The sequence below is a fragment of the Aythya marila genome (genome assembly GCF_965140915.1).
Source record: "Aythya marila genome assembly, chromosome: 2".
NCBI classification, from domain to species: Eukaryota; Metazoa; Chordata; class Aves; order Anseriformes; family Anatidae; genus Aythya; species Aythya marila.
The window spans coordinates 119,294,222-119,313,088 of record NC_139043.1 but is presented as its reverse complement, the minus strand read 5'-3'; the positions used below and the strand labels follow the sequence as shown (position 1 = coordinate 119,313,088).

Here is an 18,867-nt window from a genome sequence, read left to right as displayed (position 1 = left end):
TCATAGCCACATGATACATAGCTATTTCAGGATCGTAGGCAACCTAAATGTTTTTTTTTTTCCTTTTCTTTTTTTGTTGTTGTTTCCTTTCATGATATTTATAATGTGGCTGGTTTGTTGGATTTATATTGCTGTCCTCCATACCGTGGAAAAAAGTTCACTGCCAGGAAGCGTTAAAACCCCATTACCATCTGGAAACTCTCAAACTAGATGCAGAACTTGATGTAACTGGTAGAACAAAAGCTATCAGAACCTGATCAGAGATGATCTTGTTGATGTTGGCACACTTGTTCCAATGTTTGTTTAGTACAGGAGCAGTTCTGTAATTGAGTGGTTACATAGACTGAGGACAAGTCAGCATGATTAGTACCACCTCCTGAGAATAAAGGCCCAGTTTTCAGTTCCCCACATCTGGAAGTCTGAGGGGATTCTTATCTCAGATGGTTTCTCAAAGGGAAGTAGGACATTTAGCTGCATGGTTGGAAGCAGGAGCCAAACCCTAATAATACCATTTTTTCTCAAGTTCATCTGACAGTTGCAGGTGTTTCCAGAATACTGTTTGCTTTATTTTGGCTACTTTGTAGGTCCCTGTGTAGTGCACTTCTGCATAATAATTTTGGCCTGCTGTCAAAATTTTTCTGAGGATTGGAAATGTTGTCTTCTAAAGATTGATTATATTAACAAAACCTGCTTCTCAAACTGCAAGGAATGTAAAAAACAAACAAACAAAACTGCTTTGGGGAAAGGTTTTCCTTTGCAATTTTTCGGTATTTTGCTGCAAACAATGTAGATGTTAGAATTTCTTAAAATCAATAGTCAGGATTTTTTATAATTGGAAGAAGGTAATGAGTTTGCTGTATAACTGATATTGAGTTTGGTATACTTCAGAAAAAGTGTATGCTGTTCTGATTAAGAATAGATATGCGAAATAAGAACTGGTCTGGTTCCAATATATTGTTTTACTTGCTTCATAGATTTTGTCCAGTATAATTATGCTGTGTTACAGTTCATTAGCCAATGAAATAGATCACAGTGATGTTCTGCCCTTGTAGAAGAGCAACAAATAAGTATTTTTTAAAAGGATTTGGATGTAACCTCTTTAGAAATTGTGCAGATTTTATCCATATTCTGACTTTTCCTCAGAATGAATTCTAACACATTAATGTGTTTTTTTTTCCTTTGTTGTAATTAGAGATAAATTTACATGAAGAATTTTGTGAAAGGAAATATGGCCAAGGAAACGGGCAGAATCTCATGTGCAACTGCTTTTATTCTTGGTTATACCAAAAGCTTAAGTGATTTTGGGCAGATTGCTCAGGGACCATATGGTCTGCTCTTGAGTGCTTCACTCAGCTGTTGCAATGCTTAATTAGAAAGTGATTGACATATGGTTTGGAGCTCCTACCATAGGTGCCAAGGCCCTGTGCCTAGTCAATAAAGTGTCAGTAAACTACGAAAAGTTGTTCTGCTGGCCTCCAGGAGACATCTTCCTCTTCTCATGATTTTTTAAAAACCTGGGAAACTTTTTTAGTGTGATTTAGCCCTTCTTCTCACTAGCATAGAACAAAGTAGTCATTTGATAGGAAACAGAAGACAGCACAGACAAGAGCTTAAACCCAGTGCTGCAGAGTAGATGCCTCCAGTATTTAAGAATCCTCAGTTCTGTTTTCCACTGTAAGGATATTAATGCACTTTATTCAAGTATTTTTTAACGCAAAGGACATGGCCATTTAGGAAGAGAGAGCAGAGCACAGGACCCATCCTGAAGAGAAAATACCTCATGTTCAACTATAGGCTCTGCTTGTTGCTGATTCTAATTCCTTTCTTTGTTGTTGTCTAACTTTTGTACATGGTACTTGGGAACTTGCCTGAGGAGCAAAAAGAGCAGTTGGACACTTCTCTGTGCAGGAGGATCTAGCCTCCAGATTTCCCATTTGCAGTGAGTCTGCTAGATTCTCCTGTAATAGGTATTGATGTCTTTGTTTGCTTCGTGCCGTAACATTTTGGTCTAAATTCAGTGTTGTCTGTATGTTATGCATGGGTTAACAATGGCTTTAAACTAAAAGAGGGGAGAATTAGATTAGAGATTAGGAGGAGACTCTTCACTCAGAGGATGGTGAGGCACTGGAACAGGTTGCCCAGAGGAGCTGTGGATGCCCCGTCCCTGGAGGTGTTCATGACCAGATTGGATGAGGCCCTGGGCAATCTGATCTAGTGGGTGGCATTCCTGCCTATGGCAGAGGGTCTGCAGTTAAATGATCTTTAAGGTCCCTCCCAACCCAAACCATTCCAAGATTGATAACTGGCTAGACTCTTCACAGGCACTCTGTTTTACTTTGGGATTACATCACTGTTTCAAACCAGACTAACTAGCTGACGTTATCTCTAAGAAATGCAATAGATGAATAGATGCCCAAGGAATCCTAATGAATGAAAACTTTCTTCTTTACATTTAATAGCCAGCTTGGTTATTTTATTTTTATTTTTGTATAGCCAGATTTAAATACTGGGAACCAATTAAATCATTTTAAAATTGTTTTACCCACTTTGTTTATCTTTGCAGCTGAAGTGTTATGATTTTTTTTATTTCAAAAGTCTTTTCTTTCTCTTAGCTTTAGAAGTGAAGTATATAAAATGCTGAACTTCAAATCAAGAGAGTTGTGTACTTACAGCTGTAGTATAGTATAATTTAACTGATACAAAATACTTTTTTAGTATGCCTTTGCCAGACTTTCTGCTGAACAGCAAATGGAAAATGGTTTCCAACTGGTGAGGATTTCAATTTTGCCAAGTATTAACATATTTTCTTTTTGAACATTATGCTTAGAGATATGAAAACATTATGTTAACAGTAGTCCTCATAGATTTTAGCGCTATTTTTGTTTTCAGAGATCTACAGATTATGATAAAACACTGTGGGAAAGAACTTTGTTAGAAGACTATGTGAAGTGACCTTAGCACTTTTTTTTGCCTGCTCTTCTGAGCATTGCTGCATTGAAGATGCATGGCTGCGAGACCTCAGTGCAGCAGTGTATAGACACACATAAGACAGCTCTGAATGAACTATCTCAGGTACCAGAAGAAAAATATCTACACAAACACAGTACTCTGCCATGGCTAATTAGCCATTGATAGCCCCAGAGGTTAATTTCTATATTCATGATTAATATTTAATGGGCAATGAGCATTTTAGTAAAACTTATTTTTAAACATAATTAATATTGCATGCAGCAACAGCAACAGAGTAATACAATTTACATTAAATACTTCCAGTGTAATTTCTGCTGATTGTTTCTCTTCAGTTCTCTTTAGGGGCTCTGAATGTAGATCTTGCCTTAATGCAACTCGGCATGGTTTAAATGAACTGTAATATAGAAAATTCTATTCTGTCTTAATTAATCAGATAGCTTTATCCTATAGTTAAAGGAAATGTAATGAAATTATATGGTTAATAAATATTTCTGTCAGTCATTTTTATTTCACCCTGCAGGTACGGATTTGTGGATCAAAATGATTCTACACAAAATACTTTAGTCAAAATGTATAAGATTCATACGGTGGTATCATATTAGTGGTCAAGCTCATCCTTATGATGAATCGCCAAGTTCATTTTTTGCTAATAAAGTACTGTATTATAGACTTCAGATTCTCAAAGTGATTGTTCCTTCATAGTAGCTTATTTTCAGGGGGGGGAGGGGAGGGAGAAGTGAAATACTGCTATTTTTAACTCACAGCATTTATACCAACATAGCGATGATCTTGTTTTTGCTCAGATGTAGTCTGTGTGTAATAAGGTTTGAGAAAGCAGAGAATTTTGCCCAGAGGACTTGTTATGGGTTTGCTTGTAATTATTTTGATTGAAGAATTAGGTTAGACAGTGACTAGAAAAGGCAGAGGGGAATGGCTGTAATGTATGCAGACATTTTATGCATGGCATAAGTTTGGTAGCTTCAGAAATGAATTTAGACAGGAAAAATTGCTCCTGTCCCTTGTTTTTTATTTAGTAACTGTGCTAGACACTCAGCAGGTATCAGCCCCTGAATGACCTCCACTCGTTCCCAGGCACTTGTGCTGATCCCCACAAATTGAAGATCTCTCCTGATTAAACCGTCCATCCTTATTTTGAGGAGAGAGGAGGTTTAGGAACAGATCTTGACCATGTAATTGACATCACATGGAGCTACAAATTATACTGAATATGTATATATGTTTTATTTATATATATATATATATATATATATATATATATATATATATATATATGCACGCATACACACACACCATAAAAATGTGGAACTGGAAAGTAGATCAAGACATTCTGTAATTTCCCCCTTGGTTGAGGCAGACCAGGTGAACTTAAATTATCCCGTTACTGTTGGGAGTATGTTTCAGAACACAGTCCAGCCAGCTACACACTTCCTTTCCCTGAAACACACTCCCACACAGCGATCCTTTCCTACAGCTTTCCATGTACTCAGAAATCTTTCTTTTACACAGTCTCTGTGAAATTCCCATCTGTGCCTAACTAACATCAGATTTCTTATTTGCTCATGGGTTTGCCTTTTCTGCAAAGTTATCTAATTTAGTTTGTATCTCAGATATTATCTAAATGTTGACCTAGACATTCAGGGTGCAAAATCTTTTAGCTTAACTGAACGCAGTAAGTGTTGGTTAAAGAATGCAGCACACAACTATAGAAGAATAATTTACCCATCACCTTCTGGAAAAGTGAAAGTACACTGAATCACTTGAGGATTCAATCACTTGAATCACTATTCGACCTTACATTACCTTCTGATAGTTTTGTCTTGGCCAAGAAAATTTAAGCTCTTCCAAAAGAGTGATTCAGTTTACTGTCGTGCTGAGAATTGCCTTTACATTCCCAGGGTCTGAACAGTCACATCTCGCGATACAAGCATTATTTCACAGTATTTCTAAATAGTAGCTACTGTGCTTCTCAGCATCATGTATTCTCTGTTGCCAAGACTAGTTTGCCACCAACATAAACCTGTCTAATTTTAAACTATTTCAGGTATGTTGCTACACTATGCTTCCAATGAATGTGCTGTAGACGTGTTCAAAGAGCAACTGCCTTCTTTTACATTAGGCAAACCTGGGATCTAAGTGTTAATTAATGGTGTTGATTCTATAACTTAGTATGCTCTAACTCAAGAGAGGAGGTAGAGAAGTAAGGACAATAAGAAAATAATACAATTCAGAGGTTCCAGTTGGATTAATTTTATTTATGAGACTTCAAAGTTTGTCTTGTAATAGGTTATTCTGGAGAAAGACATAAGCAGAAAAGTAGAAGTACAGGCAAGCCAAGAATTTATCTGAGTGTCCTTGTGGAAGCAAATTTCACTGCATCACTAAATAGTAGTATGTACACAGGTTTGTTAATTTTTATAGATTCTTGCATGAGTATTTAATTAATTTGCACTCAAACAGGTTCTACGACTGGCTCCAAATGATGGCTTTGCCAAAGTACATTATGGCTTCATCCTGAAGGCAGAAAACAAGATAGCAGAGAGCATACCCTATCTAAAGGTATTTTTCTTCCCTCATTTAAAGTAGATCTTTTACCAGCAGAAAAACATAATCAGAATATATAAAATGTGCCAAGCTAGAAGCATTCTAATTACAAATTCCAGTTTAAGCTAAGCATTGGTGTTGTATTGCTCTATCACTGCCAACAAATTGGAACAAACTTGAATACTGATATTTTTCAATTCATAAATATCAAGTAATAAAATATTAGTCAGATAACCTGAATCACACAACTATGATTCTCAAATTCTTTTGAGGCTAGCAGTATGCTGTAAAGTTAAGGTTCTTGAAAGATCCAGAGAGGGCATGTATATGTTTGAGTGTTTGGAGAGAAATACTACAAATAAAAGCTTAATTTAAAATATCCATGTTTCTAAAATGCTTGTGTATGTGTCTGGGGGGAAGTATCAGTCTTTGAATACACCTCTCTCTTGGAGTGAATGGGGGATTTGGCAAACTGATAGAATTTCTCAGTGGCTTTTTACTCGTATGTTGTATCCATTCAACCTAAGTTCCTAGTTACCATGGTAGTTATATTTTATAGCCAATTTCATAGCCTGTCTCTTGCATAGAGTTGATAAACTATATATGGTGACCAAGTAAACACTGTTGGAAGTCCTATTAAAATTCTTTTAAACTTATTCTTTTACATATGTATTATTACAATTGTTACTATTAGTTTTATTATTATTATTATTTTAGGAAGGACTGGAGTCTGGTGACCCTGGCACAGATGATGGACGCTTTTACTTTCATCTGGGAGATGCCTTGCAGAGAATAGGAGACAAAGAGGTACACATGTAATATGGTCTTAATAAGTCTAAATTTCTGGTGGACTGCAGAATCCAGAAAAACTTTTGAGCATGGGCCCAATGTCAAAAAGTCAATAGTCCCTTTGAAATAACAATCCAGCGTGTATGTGTAGAGGTCAAGATAAGCAACAGCGAAACAGCAAACCACCACCAGCAATAATAAAACCTTCCATTTGCATGATGACACAATCTCTTAGCATTCCTTATTTTTCCATAGAATTAACCAGAACTATTGAAGTTTACATGGAGTTGTTAGTACCAAGGGATGGAGAAAAACACACACACAGAACAGAAATTCACTGAATGAATTTTTACAGTCTGTTTTATGCTCCTACCACTTTTTGACAAAGATTTTTCCACTGGAATCAAAATGCAGTGACTTAAATATATCACTGCATAGAATTTCTCTCCTAACTCTGATAAGTGTTCTTTAAACATTCTCTTTTTCCCAAAGTGATCATGAGCACCAATATCTGTGATACAAAAAGACCATAAAAGGACTGAATGTGTGGGCTGAGTTAATGGACTTGTGCAAACATTGAATCCATAAACAGATCAGAAAAGTAGAAATCTGTTCAGCAGATATTTTGCCCAATACAAATACATGCTACTGGAAACCATAAGCTTTTCTAATTTATTAATTGAGGAAAGCCAAATCTGAATGTGTGAAATAGTGCTGCTGTTATAGTCGAGAAGCAAGAAACTGTTGCTGGTAATGAGCTACACTATGGGCATAAATTTAATAAAAATAACAACAAAACAACAACAAAAAAACACCCTTGTGCATAGGTGAAAAACGTGAAAAGAATAAAAATGTATAGTGGAAAGAGATATGAAAATTGTTGCTCAACTTGTTTTCTGGTACTACATATGAAATACTGGTAGGTAAAATACTGTAAAGAATCACAGAACAGTTGAGGTTTGAAGGGACTTCCTGAGATCATTTAGTCCCAACACCCATCTCAAGCAGGGTCACCTAGTATCTTGGACCAGTAAACAGGCAGTTCTCCAATATCAAATCAGACAAAGGGACTTTCATAAAGCCTATGTATGTGTTCTTTCTTGAGCCTAGTTTATCAAATTATTTTCATATATATTGAATGTGGAACTTTTATTACACTTTAAACAGATTATATGTCTAGAATATTGAAATGGAGAAATATCTGAATTCTAAGTTAAATCACCTTCTTTGAAATTACAGTAAAATATTCTTCCAGTGAAGTTTTTTGATTTTAAAAGTTATTTTTCAAGTGAGAATTAGGTGGCCTCATTTTATTTATTTATTTATTTTTTACACACACACAGTCTGCTTTACCTGTCTGTCTTTCTCCCCTTCACCCCTACCCCACCCTGAATCATTGTCTGTCCTTCTCTTAACAGAAAACCAAAAAGGTTTACTTAATACTTCCATAACATATTCTGGGTTGAATGATTAAGCCTAGAGCATCCCATTACAGAATTTGACTAAAGATACCACACAGATGTAATTAACATACATCAGCCCAATCCCTGGGATAATTGTATGTTAATGTTTATGGACTTAATGGTCACATCTTCTGTAGAAGGAGCTTTAATCAATGGCAAATGAACTTCTTGGTATAGCAGAGACTGCTCAATTTATCTGTGGAAAGTTGAAACTTTACTTTGTATTTTTTTAACTGACCTTCATAGACTTACTGAACTTCAAGATTTAATCAAGGAGACTGATCGATATTTAAGCAACATGTAAAATTGCTATCACTGAAGGTTTGCTGAAGGTAAACATTCATCTATTAGAGCTAAATTAGGACTTATGAATGTGGTCTTGGTAAGTTGTAGGGAAACAGCATTGAGTATATAATCTTTCCAGCTATAATTTGGTCAAGTGCCAAATTGATTAAAACAACAAAATACGTTGTAGAAGGTATTGCAGAACAAAGTGTTGTTCACAGAGAATGTATGAATTGAATGCTTATCAGAAAATTTATTTCCTGGCAAAGATATACTCTTGTACAGGACAGTGGTCATTATTTAGTCTTTTCCACTGCCAAGATCTGCATGTGAAGAGAAAGGTTATTTTATGGAAACTCAGGACTGGAAAGGACGGGTGGGATAATCGTACCCCATGCTGTCAAAGGCAATCTCATAGAACAATTCTTCAAATAAATAAGGATTAATAATATTATATATAATGATTATAGCTGATGGATCTTAAAGAACAGCAACATTCGTACTTATCTGTCAGTGGCTGAAACAAGCAATTCACCCCCCTTCTCTTTTGAGCTAACTCCAAACACAGCAAATAAATTCATACAGTGAGCATGAACAATCTATTGTTACCCTATTGCTATTACAACTTATGTCTTGAGGAACGTACACTATATAAATAATAAGGCTTCCATTTCAGAGGCTTAACCAAGATAAGATCAGGCTTTATAGATATACTGTGCATTACTCAAAGGTAATATGTAATTTTTTTTACCAATACATTTTAAGAAGCTTATTTAGAGAAAAAGTTGAAAGCTTCTATATTGTCTGGTGTTATTCTGTTTATCCACGGTGCTTTTCCTTACTTCAGATAAATAGAGTAAAACAACATTCTACTGCAACCTTTCCTTCATACTTCAATAGAGTCATAAATATTAGAGTCCCCCATTTTTTTAAAGCTTGAAGAAAATCTAGACTCTCAAAAAGAAATAATCTGTGGTAACAGCATAAAAGGTTATGCAAATATTTGAAAACAAAAATACCCTAATTTATTTCTTACCTTTTATCTGAAAGGAAAGATCTATAGGTAAATGTATAAGATGACACTTGAGGGTTTTTTTTAGAAATAATCCGTTATAGGAAGAATTTTCAGTAGTTTTTGTTTACTTTATGGTATGTAAATACTAAGTAAGTCATAGTAAGACAGAGTGTTCTCATGACAGCTTGTATCTAAAAAATATTTTGGTTTTACTTCTACTTTACTGGCTTCAAGGTGGGCATAAATAATACGCAGATATGAATGTCTTCTCCTAGAATAGGCTTATTTGTTTGTACATTTTACTTTCCATTAACACACATACATGAGGCGATTCTTCTTAAAAGTTAATATTGTGCTTTTTGCTTTAGAAAGCCTTTAATAGTTTTTTACCCTTTGCATCAATGTGGGCAGATGAATAGGCAACTGGCATTTGCTCTTGAATTAGAATAGAAGGGACTCTGAAATGCAAGGAATAAGTAGTCATGCAGTGAAACTACCATACAATTGTTTCAATTGTTTAGTCCAGATTTGCAAGTTCCTGTTGGAAAGAAAAGTGTAGAGTTTGGTTTTGTGCGTGTGTGTTTTGTTTGTTTATTGTTTTGCTTTATTTTGAGAACTTGGCAAGGAGCTGGGTACAGCCAGGGAAAGAATAATAATGTGTGGGAGAGTACGAACTGGAAGTACAAGGTTGATATTATAGGCTGTCTAATGTGGAGTGAGACAATAAATATCAGATTAGGTGAAGAAGTAGGAGAGCTTGGTATGAGTTTGGATGTGTGACACTTTGCTGAAGGAGATTTGGAAAGGAAAGGTGTGAGTTTCAAGTTGTATAGCTAGAGAGGGACTCCGGATGATTCCAGGTAATAAGGTTTTTGAATGATTTCTGTTTAGAATGGAGATTGCTGCCTGCTTCTCTCCTTCTGTTTTGAATTTCTTGTCCTATCTCCCTGCTTAGCTGACCTGGCATATAGTTTTTTTATCTTTTGTATTTTTATTTTTTTTGCATTTCCTTTTTTTTTAAAAAAAAAAAAAAAAAAAAAAAAGGCAATGCTGGATGGGAAGGAGATATTTGTAGCTTCCTCTGTTCATGGACCAGCGTTACTCTTGTTTGACCTCTTCTTTCCAAGCATCTTATTTGCTTTCTTTGCAGAACCTCCTTTTGCAGCTGGTATTGAATGGTAAAGCAAGTTGTGGAAAGGGAGAGTAAGATAAACTAAGGCCTGGCATTGAGCGTCAGTATGCTTTTACTACATGAACTAAGGGGGAAATAAGCAAAATGAGTAGCATCAGCTCAGTTCTGGTATGAGAACAAATATTTAAAGAAAACTCAGAAGTATATATGTAATCATGTAACAAAGTCAGCATTGTTTTCATCACTACAACATCCCTGTTGGTAGTGGAAGGGAGCCATTTAATTTTTATTAAGTTATTAAATTAAATCTTTAATTTGTAGGTAAAAGTGAAGCATAGAGAAATCAGGGCTGACCAAGAAGACAAACAATTGTATCTGCCAAGTCCAAGGAGAACGCCTAAGTTACTGACAAATATTTAGTGTGAACAACTGTGAGATTATCCTGTTTTGCTAACGTTGAACCAAATAGCTGTGGCTGACTTTGATGTATTTTAGGATTGTTGATTTTCATTTTTTTCCCCCTTAAAGGAAATTGTTATTACTGTACATTAGAAGAATACCTCCAGCATCCAAATAGATAGCCTATTACCAAAGGAGCCTAAGTTTTTATATGTCATGTTAACAGCTGATATGAATTTGTTTGATAATAAATGCAATCTCCTAGGCATACAAGTGGTATGAACTTGGATATCAAAGAGGTCATTTTGCATCAGTCTGGCAGCGCTCCCTCTACAACGTTAAGGGACTGAAAGCTCAGCCTTGGTGGACAGCGAGGGAAACTGGTTATACTGAACTGGTGAAGGTAAGGGAGTTTGTTTCTGTTTACTTCAATTTATTTTCTTTTTTAATAACAACTGTAATCTAAGGTGCAAAGCAGAGAAAATACTCATAAGATCTGAATTGTTGCCTGTGAGTACCGGACACCAGTCTTGGACTGAGTGCTAGTTTTAACTAAGATACTATAAAGTGAGCTTAGATGTTTTAATAATTGATGATGGGGACATTTACTAAATACAAAATTTACATGGTAGACTACTGCAATGTTTTAAATGCAAAATAAGGTCAAACTGCTAATGGCTGGGACAACCATTGTGAATTTTTTGCTTAGTCAGAAAAAGCTGTGTTCTCTGTCCCTTATATAATACTTGGTGACTTCCTTGGGATCTCTTAATTGCATAAAATAAACAAGTGTAAACTTGTCTCCCAGTGATGGATTCAGTAAAAGATAATGGCATAAAAAAAAACTTTAATGAACTAAAATTCTAATTGATACAAAACATATAGTTTATTTACTATTCGTAGTAATAATTTATATTTTCAAAATTGCATGTTTTTAAACCTTAAGCAAATCTTTCATAATTCTAAAATAATAACAGTAATAATTTTTTAAAAGGGGGAAGAGGTACCCATTTTGCATATGCTTTGAATATTACTGTGGTTTAGCAAAATTCTGCACAAATAATTTAAAAACATAAATGCTTGTTTGAAGAGACAGTTTCACTCAGTGAAATTTGTTTCGTTATGCTTAGTTACATAACATGTTAGAAACCTGCTGTGAAAGAATTATAATTTTTAAAGAAATTAAAAAGGTTTCCTCCTGGTTATGGTGATGGCAGTATAAGTAAGGTTAGGAAACTTAGATTAAAGAGTAATCACTCAACTGTAATCTCACTCTTGGAAAAAAAAAAAAAAAAAAAAAAGCTTTGTAGAGTAGCATGTGGCAAAATTTGAAACCTGCATGTGTTCGACTCATTCATGAGGTATGTGTAAAAATAGATACTTCCTGACATAAAGGAGGTGGAGGGACTTGGAGCCTCTTGTACTGTTTCCAAACAAAATGAAAAGAATGCATATCATATCAATAATGTTTTAAAGGTGTCTGCGGTGATGTTTTAGTGTCTCTTACATGTAGACCATCCAAATTTCTAAATCACATAGGTAAAGGTATGTGCTATTGGTGGGAAGGGACAGTCAGCTTTGAAGGATGAAAAAAATGAATTTCCTATTATAAAATGGTCAGGGATCCACCTTGAAATAATTTTTCTCACATGTGTGGGATCATATGTAGCGGACTTGGTTTGGATCAGCATTCTGCACATCTCCTAGAAGAACATTTTAGATGAACCATGTAGTTAGTTAGAAGTTCACCCTGATCTCCAAAGCACAACTGCCTCCCATAGGTGCTGCTTTAGTATTTGTTATTCAATATACCAAAATAAGAATATAACTGGAACTGCTGTGTTTGAAGCTTTTTTACTCTGTTGTACTAAGAGTTTTTGTGGTAATTTTTATGTGTTTTATTAGTAAGGTCATCAAGTCTGACTGCTGATTTATTTACTTATGTATCTCAGTTTGGGGAAGGCAATGAGTTTTACATTCTTCAAGATACCTTTCAAAGCTGAAAGTATAAATCCAAACTGTTAAATTACCAGAAAAATAGATATATATTTGCATTGTTGTGTTTCCCCCATAACTCAAAAAGTACTTGAATTTGTGCAGGAGAGCAGGCTCAGTTCTAACACTGATAAACACTTGCAAGTGCAAATTTGAAGTAGCATTCTACACAAAGTAGAAACAATCTTTGAAGACATTTGTTTTATTGATTTCTGAAACATTCAAGCTTCTGTATGTGCTTTAGTTATTAAGAAAGAAAAATAAAAATTCTACGTTCCACACAGCAAAAAATAACCAGCAATTATTTCTTGCTACTTCATCTCTTTACATTCCTCTTCCATTCGTGCAGAAAGTGTGGAAAATGCTTCCAAATCCAAATGATGGAAGTTGATATTGAAAATTTCTCCATGAAGTTCAAAACATTGGAGGCCTGGACCCCCTCTCCCTGTATTTCACCATTTGTTGTTGAATATGAACAAACTCCTTTCAATGTCTCAGTAGCTTAACAATGATAATGGAGGATTTACTTGTGGCTAGCTGAGGCAATGCTAAAGGTTCTCTGCCATCCTCTGACAGCTCTGTCTTTGCTCATTCTGTTCACCAGCACAGCTGTAGTCAGTAATGTTAGAGCACAGACCTGGCTTGATTATGTTATAAAGAATGAGAATGTCTCAATAACACTTAAAAGGAGGTGTATGATGGTGGTAAATCCTGGTTAGTGCTACTATGCTGGCAGCAGTAGATCTCTCTAGCTGCCCATTAATGCTTATTTTTTTTTTTGTGTTGTGTTATTACGTTATTTTTGTAGTTTCCTTGAAAAAATAGGAAGGAGGGCCTGATTTCTCAGGGAACAGAAACTATAAACCTTTAAATCAGGAAATGTATCAAGTGATTCATGTAGAAATGTTCTGCTAATTTTCTGATCTATGGTAGTTCAGGACTTTGGAGAGTCCAGAAACTCTTGTTTGAGCTCAGCTAAAAGGAAACCTGGCTTTTATCTTAGAAAACCTATCCTCCTCCCTTGGGGCAATTAGCTTTCTTCTGCAAGTGTTACAAAGTCATTGCATCATCTCTGGTATCTTTTATGGAACCTTGGTAGAGCACTCTTTTGTATTCTGGTACTCAGTTAATAAATTAATAAATAAAAGCGGTACAATGCTATTGGATCCTAGACACTTTTCACCAGGCTGAAATGCATAGGAAATGACCTAGGTAAATTTGTCCTTTCTTTATGTTGTGTCTTTTGGTTTTGGAAATGACCCAGAGGATGCTTTGCCAACAGCATACTACAGTGAATAGCTTATTGATTAAAGTAGATTTTATGCCATCAATTTTCATTGATTGTTTATATTTTATTAGTTAAAAATTTCAAGTGCAGCAAGAAAAGCACAGAAAGAGAATGAAAGTACTGGCAACAGCACAATCCATAATGTTTTCTGTAGACTGACAGCTAAGGCTCAATTGTTTGGCTACTAAAATCTAAACGTTCATATTTGATGGCAAAAATTAACTAAACCGTGCATTTAAAGTGTGGCTGGATGCCTTAAGGGAGCCTAAAAGAGCAGAGATAATGCTTATGCATCCTGATGATTAAGCACTGTGAGTGACCAGATCAGTGCAAGGACTGTGTTTTGGATGGCTTTAAATACTGACCCTTGCTCAGAGGTGTTGGAGGTCCCCAGCTAACACACCGTAACTATCATGAATACTTTCTTATTCTGTATGGGTAACAAAGTGAAATGGAGTGGAGACACCACCACGATTTTATTTTATAGCCCAGTGGATTGAAATGCACATGTGGTCAGTAGTTATGCCTCACATGAGGGGTAGTAAACTCTTAATCTCTGTCTGTGGCATTTATGACCATACCTTGAAAAGAGTTTGACAGTGCAGAATAAGGATTTTTTAATATAATACAGTCACACATAAAAATAAACCAATATTAAGAAATCCCTATTTAAATACAATAATTTCTTTGCCAATAAAATCTACACTATGACCAGATGTAAAGTAACTGTAAACTTACATTATTGTTAGGAACTGTGTTTAAAAAGCCATATGGAGGTTTATGGGAATCAGCTGGTAGGAAACAAGTACATATGCTCCAAGTGCTGCTTGCCACCTGATTCTTCACTTAAAATCAAGATATTGCACCAAACACAATATGAATCTGTTGCAGCCTGAGGCTTGCATCCCTACATATTATGCAGCATGAGCATATTTAGTGTTTTTTTTTTTCTGTAGATGCTAGCTCTTGGTTCTGTAGCCTGAAGTCCACATCCTGGACTTAGCCACTGTGTTTTAATGGTTTTATCCATTCTTGCCCTTCAGTGTTGGCCTAAGATTCTGTAAAATCAGGGATATCAAGGCTGAGCTGTGTTTCAACTCCTGTAACTCTCCCCTTCCTTTCTACATAGGAGTTGCCTATGGCTCATAGTAATGCATAGTGTTACAGATGGGGGTCCAGTTTCTCACAAGTACAGAGACGTTATTGATTTCAGTGGCAGTTATATCTAAAACCGTTTAAGAGCTGGCTCAAAATCAATGATATGTATTCAAATTGCTTTGTATCCAATGTACTCGGGAAGGAGCTTTAAAAGGCAAGGACAAACACACAACTTTGCAGGTTGACTTTCAGCCTGTCACTTGAGGAAAATTAGAGGTGACAAAGCTGCCATTATGTGCATCTCTGTGCACCACCAGTGCTCTTCATGCATCTTTTTGTCTGTGTGGGTGAAAGCTCCTTCTTACCTTTTTATTTTTCAGAAGAAGGGTTAGGAGTTTGAGGAAACAGAGAAGCACTTGTAATGTCTTTTAAAGTTTTCCAATTTTGTTGATCTGTATCACTTTAAATTGAAACCTATATAAATGCAAGTTTTTCATTTCTTTCTCTTCTGCAGCCAGTACAAATTCAGGTATGCAAGCTGGTATTTCCTTGTGTAGAAATGATAGTGCTGAATCAGTACCAGCTCTGTTCCCCTGTTCATCTATGATTAGATGGAAAATTTCAGTCTGTTTTGTACCCTGCATTTCAGAAAAAAAAAAAAAAATCAGTTTTAGGAAGATATTTTTGAAGATGTTTCTACTTAATGTTAATTGTTAAGGAGTGTTAAGGAAACCCGTCAATGGGAGAGAAGAGGGTAAATGAAGTAGGAAAAACGAGTGGTTTTCCCCTTTGCTGATGGATGAGAGAGCACAATTTGCTAGGAAGAAAAAGAGTACTGAAATAACACCAGCACAATCCTAATTTTGATAGATCTTAGCGTTTTTAGGCTTGCTGTACTGGGAGATGGTCACTGTATTACATGGCTGTTTCCAGAACCTTTTATGATATATCAATGTACCACCTACTTTGCAGGATCAGCTTGTCTTTTAATTGAAAGAAACTGAAGTGGAAAATGTAACTGTTTAGTTTAAGTGGTGAAAGCTAATAACCATATGGCTGAAAAGGGGCAGTCATATTACCTTGTCTGACCTGTGTTACAAAGATTTCAGAGTTTTACTCATCTTTACACATCATACAAAGAAGCGATGTGGGAACACACCTTAGCCTATTTCCAGTTTCAAATTGATTGAAAATGTCTTACAGAAATGCTTTGTTCAAGAGCACAAAGGAAAAATGAAAACTATTCACCAAAAATAAGGTTTAGTGAGTAACATAAGCAGCTGGGAAATGGAAGTCACGTCATTATTATCCAGATCCATTGTTACACAGTGGGTTTTTCATTTATCTTCCTGTAACATTAAGATGACTTATTACTGGTAGAATACAAGAATTTACCAGATTTCTACAAGCAGAACATCCTAAGGCAGCAGAACAAAAATCTTAACTCTACAGTCTTGTGGGTTTGGTATGTATGAAGTACACGGCAGCTTACACATTTTTAATGGTTGTATCCATAAATTGTCACTTGACATTTCAAGTCATATTTGATCTCTTCCAATAGCATCAGAATGTGCAAGAGAATCTTTGCAAACCTTTCTGAAGGTTTAAATCATAACTGTCAACTTGAGTAGCATGTTTGCATTTGTCCTCTTTGAACTAGGATGTTCTGTCAACACTTGGAGTTTCAGGTTATGTGAGTGGTTTTCTAGTCTCAAGAGTGCTTCCAGGTAGCATGTGCTGTGTTTAAGAAGATCAATACTCTTCTTAGCTTGCAACATAAAATTATCTGTTAAAGAGCCCTTAGGCTAATCAAAAAGCAAGTTAAAGTGAGGCCTAATCTGCAAGAGGCTGGGGATTACTGAAATTTTACAATACAGTTGTAACTGAATCTGAAGAATACTGTGAAAGTTGTTTTTCCTGCCTTAACTTGTCATAAGGGAATTGACATAAGGAAACTTGATAATGATGAACTCTTCTCTTTTTTTTTTTTTTTTTAAAGTACTTTTAAATTAAAAAAAAGTTAATGGTGGGGAAAAAAAAATAAGATACTAAAGCAAAATGCAGTAAGTTCTCAGTGAACTAACATGGCTCTCACAACAGTCCTTAGAAAAAAATTGGAAGCTTATTCGGGATGAGGGTCTTGCTGTGATGGATAAGAAAAAAAGCCTCTTCTTGCCCGAGGATGAGAATCTGCGAGAAAAGGGAGACTGGAGTCAGTTTACCTTATGGCAACAAGGTAAAACATTTTGTATTGCTCTTTCTCCACTTATCCCAGTTTCACTTTCTCACATTAATATAGCATAATAAGGAGTATCAACACAGTTTTTCTGGAATAGTTTTTTTAATCACTGTACCTGTTATTCAAGTCTGCGGAAGAAATGATCTGATAAAATAGTGTCTGAGACCCCAGCAACAGTGAACAGGAATTCTTTATTCTAAACCATGTAGCCCATGAGCATTTCTAAGAATCCCTTGAGGGTAATACTCATTTCCTGGCAAGGCTGCCAAAATTTTGCATGGTAATGCATGTGCAGATCAGCCTGAGGGAAGACAGGAAAGCAGGAGAAGAAATATTCTCAATATTGTGTTGCCAGCTAGGTGAGATCCATCATTCAGAAATGGTATGGGCAAATAGGATGTGAGCTTTAATAAGCCTGCTGTTCTGTCTCTGAGCTTTGCAGTGGGAGACTCAATTACTGGAGTGACCTGAACTTATTAAAAGACTTTACATGTGAAAGAGTGCTGTAAGATAAAATATTAAAAGCCAAGGTGTATAAAAAATATAATCAGATGTTGAAATGGTATCAGAATGGTAGCATTTTTTGTCTTTTTAATGATTATACTTTAATGATCTACTTAATCATTAATAAAAGTATAATCATATTTTTAGAATCACGTTTAAAATGGTAGAAAGCCTGCTTCTCACAAATAATTCAAAAGCAAAGAAATGGCAGGCTACTTTGATATTACAATATGTAAGCACTTGCTGTTGCATAATTTGTAAAATGTGTATGATATTATTTACCTCTTTTGGTGTCAGCTCTTTGACAGCTTTGTTGCTGTTCTGCAACATAGAAAACAAGGGACTGTTTGTTCATTGCACTTATGAATGCTCAATCTCTTATTTTCACCAGGAAGAAAAAACGAGAATGCTTGCAAAGGTGTTCCGAAAACGTGTGCTTTGTTGGAAAGATTCCCAGAAGCTACAGGCTGCCGAAGAGGGCAGGTACCTGGCAAACTTCTTCATTTTTGCAAATCCCTAAAGCTGTGAGAAGGTGATGTTAAGAAATGTGTACAGAGGAATGTATGACCTTGATATATACAATGATGGCTCAGACACACAATGAAGTTGATACTGTAATAGCCTTCAGCAAATACGAGATAAAATATATTAGCTGAAGCGCTTCTATGGAATTTTAGTAAAACCATTTTCCCTTGTGATCACATGGAGCTCATGTTGGGTAAGTAGTTATTTACCATGGGTCAACTGATAGTAATAACTTACCTAAACCTAGTCTTAAGTGACTTAAGAGGTCATCACAGTCAGTATGGCTAACTCCAAGAAAACTGACGCACCACAGCTGAAAATGGATCTATGCCAGAGAGGAGAGTTACTGTTTTCTTCATCTTTTTTGTCATTCCAGTATGCCAGGGTAAAACTTGTCAGAGTTTTACTTTACAACCATACTATAACCTGTCTGTGATTCAGGAATATTTAAATATTTGTATTGTACTTGAATACAGCACATATATGTATGTGAGACTCATAGAAGTTTCTAGACTGATCTGTGTGGGTAGATAGCATACATGGCAGTAATCATTCCACATTTCACGTATTATTAGGGTTATAAAAGTATTTTCTGTGGGGTAT

At 35.6% G+C, this 18,867-nt stretch overlaps 1 protein-coding gene across 8 annotated transcripts in view; it reads left to right on the top strand.

The window, feature by feature from the left end:
- ASPH (aspartate beta-hydroxylase) overlaps window positions 1-18,867 on the top strand; it is a 117,962-nt gene that overhangs the window by 83,759 nt on the left and 15,336 nt on the right. For all 8 annotated transcript variants that reach the window (XM_082752671.1, XM_082752669.1, XM_082752670.1 and 5 more), the window contains 5 exons: window positions 5,449-5,547; window positions 6,250-6,339; window positions 10,881-11,018; window positions 17,097-17,232; window positions 18,131-18,222. In XM_082752671.1, the coding sequence (XP_082608797.1) occupies window positions 5,449-5,547; window positions 6,250-6,339; window positions 10,881-11,018; window positions 17,097-17,232; window positions 18,131-18,222 (555 nt within the window). The remainder of the gene's footprint in view (window positions 1-5,448; window positions 5,548-6,249; window positions 6,340-10,880; window positions 11,019-17,096; window positions 17,233-18,130; window positions 18,223-18,867) is intronic.